General features: G+C 36.7%; 1 protein-coding gene across 1 annotated transcript in view; it reads left to right on the top strand.

The window, feature by feature from the left end:
* Positions 1-797: 797 nt before the first annotated feature.
* LOC145672735 (pancreatic lipase-related protein 2-like) overlaps positions 798-14,581 on the top strand; it is a 78,735-nt gene continuing 64,951 nt past the window's right edge. The window contains exons 1-2 of the mRNA XM_081741910.1: positions 798-947; positions 11,959-12,212. Coding sequence (XP_081598036.1) covers positions 872-947; positions 11,959-12,212 — 330 coding nt within the window. The 5' untranslated portion in view covers positions 798-871. The remainder of the gene's footprint in view (positions 948-11,958; positions 12,213-14,581) is intronic.

The following is a 14,581-nucleotide window of genomic DNA, read 5'->3' as shown; positions in this document are numbered from 1 at the left end:
TGGGCATGTGCACATATATAAAATGAAAGGAAAAAAGTAATAAAAAGTGCTCAAAATCAAGGAAGAGCAGGGTTTACTTTTTAAAACTTTCTCACCTTTCGCGGCTGGTCTGTCGACCTCACTCATTTGTACGGGGGTGCCGTCGTATACTCTCGCCTCAAGCGCTGATTTTCCACGACACGGCGCTAATCTACTGAAGATTGCGTAAACTTAACTATTGATGTGTAGTGAAGAAACCAAGGCTAATATGCTTGATTTAGAATCGGAAGTGTGAGAAAGAATGATAACTTTCTGTTAAGATATTCCTATGTATGTTTGTTTTAGGACAAAAAATATTTGAGTTAATTTAAATCTTTTTAAAAACTTCTACATTAATAACAAACAGTAACTACTGAATATAGGAAATAGATAATAACAAAAATAGCTACTGTAAATAGCAGTTAAAATTTAGTCTAAAATATTTTTGCCAGTCTTTATTTAATGTTGTAGATAAAATTAAATAAAGGTAGTTTTTTTTTAAAATTATAATCTCACATTGAATATTTATTAGCAATTAGTCTCAATATTAGGTAAGATGTGCATGTGAATGGAATTGTTAAATATGCTGTTTTCTTGCAAAAATACAGAAAAGCAATCCTTCCCCCCCGCGGAGTTCACCCCCGCCCCCCGGGTGAAAATGTCTGAATTCAACACTGCTGTCTATAGATCTACTAAGATTTTACTCATCACAGAACTCCTAAGAAAACTAAAAACAGTACCGTGAACCTTTCAAGTACTGTTAACTGTGAGACAGGTTTACCGTACTTTCTAATCTAGAAGACACAAAAGTCTGTTTCAATACATCTCGCAGTTTCATTTCTGTCAAAATAGTATGTGTGTCATATATACTTTAGTGCTCTTAAGATTCCTTCATTGGGTAAATGCAGAAAATATTACTGGATTGCAAGGTAAGAAATATGTAACGTGATATGAATTTCATTAACGTCTTAACAGGAAACAAACAAGTTTGTAAGTCATAGGATAATGTGCTCTAATTTTGGTTATCTGGATGAAAAGATCCAATATATTTCAGCAAAAATTTTCTTGTAGGCCATTTATCTGGAGAACTATATACAGTGTAGCCAAATCCAAACTATCACTTAACTTCGTATGATGTACTTATTCCGTACAAAATACGAAAACTCGATTTAGGAGCCGTTCAAAAATTTTGTGACCCCTGATCCTAACACTAATTGGGGGGCGCGGTGGCTCACTGGTAGAGCGTTCACCTCCGGTGTTTGGGGTCCCTGGGTCGATCCCAGCTCGCGCCGTGTGGACTCTGTGGTGGACAAACACCGTGCTCGTGGGTTTTCTCGGGGTTCTCCCGTTTCCTCCCACTTTCTTCATTTCATTCATTTCTCATTATCACCGTCTCCATTAGCCTAACCGGCATAAGCGTGGGACGTTAAACTTAAAGATTTCATTTCATTTTTTTCCAAACACTAATTATTGGCAAGATCACAATCTTTTGATCTATTTTTAGTACCCCAGTTTTCTTGTAGCCTTTCAAATCAACCATTTTTGAGTAACTGACCAGTAACGTATTTAAGTTTTACGTCCCACGATTATGCCGGGCTAGGCTAAGATAGACGGTGATTATGAGAAATGAATGAAATGATAGAATGAAGAAAGTGGGAGGAAACGGGAGAACCCCGAGAAAACCCACGCACACGGTGTTCGTCTACCACAAAGTTCACTTGGCGGGGGCTGGGATTGAACCCGGGACCCCAAGTACCAGAGGTGAACGCTCTACCACTGAGCTACCGCGGCCCCAGCACTGTTTTGAGGTAGATAATTTTTGAATACCGAAAATTATGGTTGTAAATTACTTGAGCTACCTTGCAATACAATATGTCTGCTGGGGGAGGGGGACAGATGATGCCACCACCTGAGAGAACTCAACCCTTTAGTATCCTTTTAGTGTCGTTATTGTAACTGTGTGGTAATTGGAAGCGTTTTCTGTGAACGTGGCAGCTGACAAGGAACGAACATGAACTGTCATCTGGACACCCGAATCAAACCTAGTCCATTCGATAAACATAACAAAGATATGTTGATGCACAAAGAATTAGGTGCCATGGACAAAGGAGTAAGTCCCTGGAGCCCATTAACTCTGTTAATATAAAGAAAATCGTAGACTCGCAGTCAAATAGTTATTGCATCAACACTGTTCGTTGGAAAGTCATGATTTATAGTTCATTCTCTTCAGCATAAAACAAGCTTTCCATAGGTGCTATGCATTGGGGCTAATAACGTACTTGAACAGAGAAAATTGGGAGAATATCGGGAAAATTTCCTCCAGAAATCCCTCCCATCAACTTTGAACCTCTCTGAAGTGGCCCCAGGTAAAAGCACACAATCCAAATGTATCTCGAAAAATACCATAGGGGATAAGACATGTGTATACCAAGTTTTATATTGATAGACGGAATAAATACGAGGGGAAACAAAGCATACCATTACACGCTTTCCCCTCATACCAATTCTGGGTTAATGGGTCCCAGGAACTTACTGCATTGCCCATGGCACCTAATATTTTGTGTATGAACATATCTTTGTTATGTTTATCCAATGGACTAGGTTTGATTAGGATGTCCAGATGACACGTTCATGTTCGTTCCTTGTGAGTAAATTTGTTGACGGAGGCACAACAGGCCTATAGCCAGAATAGTAAGAGAGGTGATTGAGATGATCTTTTATAGGAGTTAATTTGAGTTCACCCTGCATATATACTATTCATACACTGACAAGGGAACATATTATGTTGATAGTAACATTGCCCGATTAAACGAAGCGCAATCGATAGAGGAGTGAAGAAAAGTGAGAAATCTAAAGTTTTACGGGCCGACACCCAGAAACAGGAAATACGGATGAAAGAAAGATCTAGAATCATGTAAAGATAACAATGCAAAAGATACACTAACACAGAGAGAACTTCAAAATGATTAAAGTAACCAAAATGACATTTACACTACAGTATAGTAAGCAAACATTGTACCCACAGACATGCTCAATAACATCAGATGCAATGCAGTGTTGCCAACTGAGCACAAAATGAAGTTTTGTTAAATGGCACGGAACACAAATTATAACATCTAGCAAATCTAATTATGAGTAGAACCATACCTGTGGAGACTTGATGTGCAGTGTTGCCAAAGTTTGAGGATATTCCAATATGAATTGCTATATGAATCTTGGATGTAGAAGAGTACATACAGTACACGATTCTTACTAGTTAAAACCAAACTATGAGACCAAAAATAAGAGTATACCTAATCACTGAAGTACGAAAATAAGGGACGGAGCACAGTGTAGAAGCAGGTTTATTCAAGTGGAAAATCAGAATAGTACAAACACAACAGACAAAACTGACATGATGCATGCTCTTGGATTGACAGTTGATTAGCGGGCTCACTTTTCTGATACACGAAATATTGTATCACCTCATACATTATTGGGGGTCAGTTTTACAGTGTTGCTATTGATAGAGCGCTCCGCAGTATATTGGTCCCAGAAGAGAGGATCGCTTGAAAAGAGTGGCAAACTTACACAAAGTACATTTGTAAACCAGGAGGGTTTCCCTGATATTGTGTAGGTAATTAGAATAAATTCATAAAATGTATTCATGTATTTTGCTTTTGGAATATTGTCTACATCCGAGATTCATATAGGAATTCATATACGCCTATCTTCAAACGTTGTCAACACTGTTCTTCACGACTTCACAAGTATGGTTCTACTCATAATTAGATTGGCTAGATGTTATAATTTGTGTTCCGCGCCATTTATGAAAACTTCATTTTGTGCTCGGTTGGCAACACTGCATTATATCTGATGTTATTGAGCATGTCTGTAGGTACAATGTTTGCTTACTATACTGTTGTATAAAAGTCATTTTGATTACTTTAATCATTTTGAAGTTCTCTTTGTGTTAGTGTGTCTTTCGCATTACTATCTTCACATGATTCTAGATCCTTCTTTCCTCTGTATCTCCTGTGTTTCTGGGTGTCGGCCAGTAAAACTTTAGATTTCTCACTTTTCTTCACTCCTCTACCGATTGTGCCTTGTTTAATTGGATAATGCTACTATCAATATAGTATGTTCCCTTGTGAGGAAAGAAAACAAAAAACAATCGACTACATTTAGAAGGAAAAGCCGTCGATTCCAGCTACGGGCGATTTTCCTGCCACAACAGGAGAACTGCAAACATACAAAAACTGTGTTGTGTTTCTGAACTGTGTAATGTCCACACAACCAGATAACGTTTATCAAAGTTCATAACCATGATTGTATCCTGCACGTGCAGATGGAGGGCACACTTGGACTATCTGCTGCTATACAGATTAATTTTGGTTAAGCAACAAACCTGTACGTAACTTAGCCTCGTACAGAAAATATTGTGAGATACAGAATCCTGCAAAATTTCGCGTCTTCGGATTTTCTAGACGGAAAATCAACTTATTTTCTCTCTCCCTCTCAGTGTCGTTCGTAAAGATATATGAAGTGTTATGACTTGTAAAGGCGAACTTAATTACTTATACCCCTAATAGAAGTTATGTGCAATGTAAACGCTTGGAAATTGCATTTTAGTTGTACGATAGCAGTAATACCAAACTTCATGGGCGCCAGAAGAAAATTTTGTAGGGGGGAGAGGCCATTTCTATGGTTGCTAGTTGCTATGTTACGTTTGGTATTTAACATGCATGGTTTGCTGTATTACGTATACATTTTCGTAAGTCAGGGCGGAGGGCTCTCCCGCCCCCTTCGCGCGCCCATGCCAAACTTCTCTGTAAGAACCAGTTGTAGTGCCTGTAATAAAATGGAAGTCGTCTTTCTTTCCCTTTGAAAATGCAGTTCCGTAATAAATAGAGGATTATTTTGACCCTGCAGAGTGTATTTTCAGAGACGATTATTTTGAGCGTGCAGAGTGCATTTTCGGGGAAACAAGTGTCTTTCTTTGAGTTTGCACTTTTACAACTGGAGACACCGCTTATAATTGGATAATATAATGAAATGCTGTTTTCCTTAATGCTCTATCTTAGAAATAAAAGCAATTGAAATACATCGAATCATTAGCATAAATTGATGCTATTCTAACAGCTTTTGAAAAATTCTTCCAACAGAAAACACTTGCCTTTCTGAAAAACAAAAGAAAAGTAGAAAATGTGTTCCATCAACGATGTAAGAAATTGTTTAGTTGAGTTGATTTCAGTTCAGCGTTCCTTTCAGAAGCGAGGCTATATGATACTTGGATCTACAGCTTAATGTGGGATCCGAACCACCTGAGCTTCTTATCGGGAATAGAACCCGGATCTTCCACGCCAAAGGCACATACTCTAACCGATTAGCGGGGGCCGCGGTGGCTCAGTGGTAGAGCGTTAACCTCTGGTGCTAGGGGTCTCGGGTTCAAACCCTGCTCCCGCCAAGTGAACTTTGTGGTGGACAAACACCGCGTGCGTGGGTTTTCTCGGGGTTCTCCCGTTTCCTCCCACTTTCTTCATTCCACCATTTCATTCATTACTCATTATCAACGTCTCCTTTAGCCTCACCGGCATAACCGTGAGACGTAAAACTCAAAATTTCATTTCATTTTCATTTTTTTTTCTAACCGATTAGCCACGAGGGAGCCCGTAAAGAATTGTTCTCAAGTCTTAGCTATTTCGAGGAAACAATGGATAGAAAATACTAATATTTTTACATTGGATTCCTCTCCAAACCAAAATAATTTCTTTTTTCAAAAATTTAAAGATTTATGATTGAAAAGTTCTGAATTTCTCATTTTTTGATCATATATCTATCAAAGTAAATAACTTAAAGTTCCAGAGGAGCTTAAGATAGTCCCAGAGTGAGCTACATTCAAAAAATCACGTTTATCGAAAGGTATGGTGCGGGAGATCTAGGATCAATTCCCGGCGGAAGCTCACGTGATTTGGATCTCACGTTAAGCTGTAGGTTCACGTCTCTTATATCTCCTCGGTGGTAAAAAGGACACTGAACTCCAATCCACCCAATATCGATGGAGAGAAAGTGGACCATTTATCTTATTACACCATTGTAACTTTTTTAGCTAATTGATAAAATAAAACAAAGATATTTTGTCCGATGCAAATATAAACAGCGGGAGACTGTTTGACACACACTGCCATGCCACCAGATTAACAATGTTGACAACCAAATAGAAAGTTGTATTTTTTTTAAAGGGTACTACGTCAGACTACCACATATTTCAAATCTACATATTAATCGAAAACTTACGATACTATATTTGTTATTCAGTGTTACCCTATCTAAGAATGCTACATATCACAATCTGGAGACCTTTTGGAGGCCTTTACAATAGGATATCGCAATTGAGTTGGAATGGACAGTGAACAGTGATGCCAGCTCATGTGAAAAATCCCATATTCTGGGATTTTTTCGGACAACGATTTGACGAAATGCGATAAAGGAAATTTTCGTAAAAATTTGCAGGATTTTATGGGGTTTTCCACATATCTATTCCATTGACGAAAACAAAGTTGTGTATGAACGAGAAGTAGACAAATGACCCTTCAATAAACTTGAAATTAAGGCTATTTGTCAAATTTTGTTACTGTCAGGGGCGGATCCAGGACGGATTTCTGCGGAGGAAGTGGGTTGTAATACTACTACTTAGAGCTACTTTTAAAAGCTCCAAATTTGGGGGTGGGTTTTATTTATATATAAAATAAAAGAAAAGTTTCCTCTTCTGGGAGGGGGGGTGATCGCCCCGATCGCCCTCCCTGGATCCGCCACTGGTTACTGTAAAAGCATCTAATATGAAGAGACTTGTGAATCTCAAGAAACAAGTGCCAAAGAACGTTAGTTGCACTTTGGGATTAAAAAAAAAAAACGTGAAAGAAAAGAATAGAATTAACGGAAGAAAATAAAACGTCCAACGGAACGGAGAAAATGTCCAACTTCGATATTGTTCCATAAGAAATAACTTAGAAATGAAGTTTATCTTACTTTTATTACGTTCAGTGGAAGATCGTGGCACAAAAGCCTGATGGAAATAAAGAACTCAGAACAAAATGTATTTATTTTCATTAACAATTTTAATTGTCTCTTCGAATTAAGGAAAATAGTTGTTCTTAAATTTGTTTGATAAACGTAAACGATCGGAAGTTTTGAATAATTCACTCATATATTGAAGAAAATGACTAATATACACAGTGGCGGATGTAGGCTCTCCCAGTTTTTCGAGTGACAAAAATAATTAAACCTATTGTTTATATATTGTTACAAAGTTTATGATAAACTAATGATATACCTTCATAGTCAGGGTTATGGCTGCCCCCCCCCCCCAGTTTTTACCTTCTAGATCCGCCACTCTATATACACTAATTTCACTGTTCATGGTTTCTAAGTTGAGAAAATTTTATTATTATTATTATAGCTTGGGAAATTCAAAAGCAAAATGGGAACTTCTGCCTCTTGAGATGGGATTTGATAACGTTTCGAGCTGGCATTACTGTGAACATCTAACGTACTTTAGTGTCGAATACTATGATCATATTATGACGCATTTTGAATAAACAGGAACAAAGGTACACAAGATCGAAAATTCGACATTTTTTAAAAAACATTTTATTTCGAAAAGCTGCTCAGATAAGTATTACAGCCAATCAGGTATATGGATTTCATTAGGCTTCAAGACCATGTCAAGTTGATATTCCAAACTGTTTTCAGATGTGTAATAAATAGGAGATTGTTATACAGCTTAATATGATGTTTTTCTTAAAGTGCAATATTTTATTCCCATTCGATGGTGGGCGGGTCACAGAAGGTAACGCCTTCTTTTGGGCCATGAGTATTCATTTATTTGTAGTTTCATTGGGAGATAGGTAACATAATTAATTTATTTATTGATACGTTTAACAATAAGAAGTAGAACAAAGAGAAATCCAATAAAATCTATTTATAAAAAAATCATAAAGTAATGTTTTTGTAGGACTTTTAGAACATGATGGTTACTTTTTCTTCCTCGTATAACAACATATTAACTGTTCTTGATACCTTAAGTAGCCATATGTTTCCACGATTGCATAACTTTGTTCAGTTTCGTAAAACTTACCAATTTTTCTCATGCTTCCAAAACAAATTGAGACGTTAAATTGAAGTAATAGCCATTACGATCTTGACATACATTCAGAGCCATCTAAGTAATTAAATATGATATCTAAGCAATTTTTCTTTTAAATAAAATCTTTCGAAAAAGTTAAATTTTCAATATTTGTACTATTGTTCCTATCAAGTCCAAATACATTTATCATGATCATAGTTTACAACACTAAGAACCTTGGATACGCATTTACTAGTCCGTGTCGCTTGTGTTATTACTGCTGTAGACGCTTTGAAATTTATATGATGTTATAGTATCCTTAGTTAAAAGCAGTGTAGTTTTACAGTGAATAATAAATAGTGTGTTGTAACTTTTAGTATAATATGTCAATTTTAAATTGGGTAAAGATAATAGGTCATGAATAATTGAAAAAATGCCTAAGCTATTAATATAATTTATATCTTATATTTATGCAATATTGTTAAGAACGATCAGAAGTGTTGTTGGATACTTTATGCACAGATACAGATTCGCAATCACTTGTATAAGTGACTGTGTTATTGCTGGTTAACTTTTTCTCAAAAAACTTATTTTGTGCGATCACTCTTAGTGGGGTAGGAGAGATCGCGCACATGGGGTAGGTGAAACTGGCCATGACGGTAATACTACAGAAACAGCTTAGTATGATGTAAAAATGTATAGAGGCCTATGTTTTCGGAATAAGAGGAAACTTAAACTGAACGTATGATACATTATTTACGTATCCTGTGCTTATAATCTCTTCTATTTTTGCGTACAACCTATGTACTGTGTCATCTCTCCTACTTCATGATTGCGCGAACTTTCTTATTTGGGGAAGAGATTGCCCACCTGCAAAGCTTGGGTGGAGCTTTCCAGACTGATGGTAAACTACGTGCAACGTTAGATTAGACAAAGAGCTAATACAGATATTTATTATTATTATTATTATTATTATTACTAGCAGCGTTCACCCCGCTTCGCTGCGGTCACCCCGGAACGCAATAAACTTTGTTACTTAGATAATTTTTACTTTTTCGCTTTCAAGTGATATGATGAAAACCATAGAAGATTGCAGTAAATCTTAACATTATATCGCCTGTCATTTATGTTAACCCGCCCCGCTTCGCTGCGGTCATCCCGGTGCTGGCATATTGTAAAAGTGTCTGTAAAAATAAGCAAATCAATTAAAAAATTTTAAACAGAAGATTCAAGCTATTTTCCGCTGTATATCGCCTGTCATTTATGTTAACCCGCCGAGTGACACGGTCATGCGGGTTGCATATAAATACGTTTATTTTTACCTATGATGAACTAATAACAAAGGATTTGTGGACACCTGAATGGTCAATTATCTCAAGACACTGGTAATTGAAAATTAAAGTGATATGATAAAAACCATCTAGGGTCCAAATCCTAATAACCCCCCAAAAATGAAAGAAATTGGTTCAGCCGTATTAGCGTGATGAGCGGACAAAGGATTTTGTACGTTCTCTTTTATATATATAGATTATTATTATTATTATTATTATTATTATTATTATTATTATTATTATTATTATTATTATTATTATTATTATTATTATTACTGTTTGACACCAAACAACGTATTTGCATATAACGTTTATGAAACCGTACGTACTTTGCACCATTCACGCCAAACATGGATCATATTTGTTACTGAACAGCAGCTTCTATCGACACATGAATTCAGCTGACTGCTCTGCGTAGTTGCCAATCCTTTGTTAGTTATCAGTGATCACTCGTCTGACCCTTTCCCTTTTTGCCAATCACGGAAAACTGACAACATTTCATGAACACACATTTAATGCATACATTTCTCACACATTAACACATACAATTGGCATAATTTAGTGTTGACAATATACACTAGTCGACATATTTTAACTTTTTCGTATAACATGAGAAAAGCCATCTCATCTTAAAGGGATATTTTGCGCTGAATACGAATATACATTCGGTTTTTCTCCATCATGTACAGTTTTTCCGCAACAGAGGGATTTTTGTGAAATTCCCTCAAAAATGTTCCTATTTCGCGTACCGTATTTCATAATCTTTCATAATTTCATAATATTTCATGGCTCTTGTCCCCTTACGAATAAAACCACAAGAATTATACCAAAGAAAACCTTGATTGATACTCAATAACCCCTTCAAGTTTCAGAACAATTACGTTATTATTTCTAGAGAAATAAAGATATTTATATGTATACTCTATGTATTGTTCATTGTCTGTATTTTAGATTTCTTGATGTGGGGAAAAATTATTTGCTTCATTACCACAAGCCGTCCTTTTACATAATGGAAATCAGAAACCTCCTATACCACTTGCACACTCAGTGAAGATTAAAGAATCCTATGATCCCATGTCAAGTTTGCTAAATCTCATACATTACAATGACCATTGTTGGCAAATATGTTGTGATCTCAAGTTAGTTGGTATTTTACTAGGACTGCAGTGCGGTCACACGAAGTACCAATGCTTTTTATGTTTATAGGATAGCCGAGGGGATGACAAGCATTATGAAATGAAGGACTGGGAACCTCGAATGAATGAAGTTCCTGGAGAATGCAAAGTCAAATATGCTCCTTTGATAGATCATAAGAAGATACTACTGCAATCATTTCATATAAAGTTAAAGCCATGGTCACTTTGTCAAAGCCATGGTCACAACTGGTGAAGGTTTCAAGCATTTGCAACATAAGTTTTCTAACCTGAGTGATGCTAAGATCTCAGCCGGAGTGTTTGTTGGTACCCAGACTAGGAAACTCGTGCTTGATGATAGCTTTGACAGCAAGTTAAACAGTGCCGAGCTAACGGCCTGGACAGCATTTAAGTGTGTTGTGCGCAACATTCTGGGCAATAACAAAGCGGTGAATTAAAGTGAAATTGTACAGGACAAGCTACAAAAATTCAAAGAATTGGGTTGTAGGATGTCTTTAAAAATTCTTTTTTTTTTTCACTCTCACCTTAGATTCTTTTTTGCTAATCTAGGTGCTATCAGCGATGAACAGGGGGAGAGATACTACCAAGACATAATGGCAATGGATAAAATGTAACTGGGACGATGGGATCCTTCAATGATGGGAGATTATTGTTGGGATCTTGTTATAGAATGCAATACTTATTATAAAAAAAGGAAGTGATGTACATTTGTGTAACTCAATGGAAGTTTCATACATTTTGGTAGTTTTAATGGCTTTTTCATGACATTTGTGTATATTTGTATTGTTGTTTATTGTAAATTGTGATAAATGTAAATTGTCTTGTACTCTATTTTATGTCTATGCTTGTGGCAATGAAGCATTTTTTTTTTACCAAACCATGCATATAGATATAAATATCTTTATTTCTCTAGAAATAATAAAGTGATTGTTCTGAAACTTGGAGGGTCTATTAAGTATCAATCAAGGTTTTCCTTGGTTTAATTCTTGTATTATTATTCGTAAGGGAACAAGAGGTAGGGTTATGAAATACGCGAAAAAGGGAAATTTTTGAGGGAATTTCCCCCAAAATCACTCTCTTGTGGGAAAACTGTATGTGATGGAGAAAAATCGAATGCATATTCGAATTCAGCGCACATACAGTAGTTCCGTCTAGATCAGGTGTTTTCTCTAATGTTACGAAAAACATGCTAACTAGTGATATTAATTGTTGCCAGAACACGATTTTAAAGTTCTGACATTTTTCAAGGGTAAATTCTAACGTACATTTTTTAAAATTTCAGATAACGAAAGCCGTTACGACGAACAGTATGATAAAGTGAAATTTATGTTTTTTTTAAAAAAAATTTCAGATAACGAAAGCCGTTACGACGAGCAGTATGACAAAATGAAATTTATGTTCGGGGATGATGGTCCAGATGCAAAATTTGTGTTGTTTACCCGAAGAAATCCAGAAAAGGGGCAATCTGTGCATTACCGCTATCCAGCGTCTTTGGCTTCATCTAATTTTAATCCAAATGTCCCGACAAAAATAATCATTCATGGATACACTGGGACTATAGATAAATCTGGTCCTAAAGAAAATAAGGAACTGTTTCTCAAAACTGTAAGTAATTATGTTAGGATTTTATAATTTGTATATTTATAATTTGTACTGTATTTATCACATAGTTTTTTATTTGTACAAATTTCCTTTAGCTGAGCAAGCAAAAACGATCTTACAAAAGTCACAACTTTGTTAGACAGAGACAATACAGAAGAAGCTGTTCTGTGTATGTTTCATGAAGTGCGATTCCTTCTTTAAGCTCTCAGAGCAAAGACAAACGAATCTGTCAGTGTGTACAGTGTGTGAGCTGTGAATAGGGTTGCCAACTCTGGAAAATAAAAAACCCGGCATCCCCTCAAAATTCCCTGTGATATAGGTCTAATATAAGTGTGAAGTATTTCTGTCAAACCCATCCATGGGAAGGAAAAGTAATATAGTGAACAAAAAAAAAGTGCATTGGCACCTGTATTCTGCATATCCTTTGTACATTCACTAATAAGCCTAATATACAGATTATGCCATAAATGAGAAACTGAAATCGACAATCAACATTTTATTGTATTTACCAGTAACTGCCACTTCTTTAAAATTATCGAAACAGGTGAACAAAACTAGATATATTAATCTTTACGTGACAGTTTTGGATTTGGAAATTAAATTTATTCTTTAAACTTATACTTCAATTACAGGAAATTGCTTTAAGAAGTCCTTTTTCACTCTCAATAAATGTATAAAATTCCTTACAAGTAAATTTCAAATTTTCACTGATAGAATTCCTGTCATCTCTTAAAAATTATCTAAACAGATGAACAAAATATATCAATTGTTGATAGATGGTGAAAGGTGACAGTTTTGGATTTACAGAATGAAATATACTTTTTAAATCTATAGTTCGAACTAGATGGAATTGCTTCGAACTAGATACAAATTTAAAAAAAAATAAAAGAACGGTCATAAAGGAGTTGGTAAAAAGTTTGTACCGGTCACCGACTTTAATTAAATAACAGCAATATTTCCAGCCAGGCTGGTGATAAACCGGCCAGTTGGAAACCTTAACTGTGAAGTGTTTTATCAGTAGGTCGCAACGGCGGGTTGAGTTGATTTTAGTTTAGCGTCCCGTTCAGCAGCGAGGCTATATGAGACGTGGACCTACTGATTAACGTAGAATCCGAACCACATGAGCTCCCACCGGGAATCGAACCCGGGTCTCCCACGCCAAAGCCGCGTACGCTAACCGCTTAGCCACGAGGGAGCTCAGGTCGCAACGGCGGATCCAGGAGAGGGCGAAGAGGAAACTTCCTTATTTTATACATATAAATAAAACCCATCTCAGAGTTTGGAGCTCTTAAAAGTAGCTCTAAGTAGCAATATTACAACCCCCACCCCCCACACACACAAACAAGTCCTTCCTGGATCCGCCCCTGTTAGGTCGAGAACCTTGTCCAAACGATCAGAAACCATGACTAACTTCCAGACGATATGCTAACTTTATCAATAGTCACTGTACAGTCAATATTGTCATCATTTGTGGTCATAGATGGTTGTCCAGCTTCTTCCTTGTGCGTAACACTTGTGCGAATAATTAATTAAGCATTTATTGCCCGAGTTGTTAATGGTAATGGTATACATAGGAGTAGGTCTAACGAGGGAACCTATCCAAGTGTAACTCTGACTTCGAGTCGAGACTATGGCCGTTGGAAACCTTGTCCCAAAAGAACATAACACGGAAGGGATACATCCTCGATCGCAATCGTTGCGGAGATATAAGCGTGAAACGTTAGAAATTGAGCTCCATACATTACAAAGTCAGATTCCGGGTCAGATTTTTCGGAAACGGTCAGGTAAGGAAACTCAACGAATACATATCAAATTAGTGTGGGGAGCCAAGAACCTTTTGAATGAAAATTTGTGTCTCCGGGGCACTCGCAGGGTCCCAGGCGGGGTCCAACTCAAAATTTGCAAATGGAACAGGGGTCAAGTAGCATATTGTATGAAAGCTATTGTTAAATAAAAAAAGATAGAACAAATCTCAACTCTCTACGATAACCCTGTGCAAACGGGCAACTGGTCAAAATGTCAATACAACCTACATCAGAAAATCTATGGCCACGCTTCTAAATCCTTTAAGTTGCGACAATAACGAAACAGAGAAACACGTTTAAAAGTGCAAGGTATTGAAGTATAGCAAATTACTGCAGTCTCTCACAGAGTCGCACAACGGATCTTATCCAAGTATAAGTGTGACTTCGAATAACCAATGTACCATAGAATGACCATGACCATTGGATTTCATGTTCTAGAAGAGAAAGGATACATTGTCAATCGCAATCGTCGTGGAGGGTGAGAAGGTCAAAACGCAACGGTATATGCTTCGCGCATCGGGACCACAGATTGCACTGTGAAATCAAGGTTGGTGTGAAATTTCTATC

Source organism: Thermobia domestica, chromosome 16, assembly GCF_964235325.1.
Source record: "Thermobia domestica chromosome 16, izTheDome1.hap1.1, whole genome shotgun sequence".
NCBI classification, from domain to species: domain Eukaryota; kingdom Metazoa; phylum Arthropoda; class Insecta; order Zygentoma; family Lepismatidae; genus Thermobia; species Thermobia domestica.
Note: the sequence above shows the minus strand (reverse complement) of the source record. Positions and strands in the feature narration are given on the sequence as shown.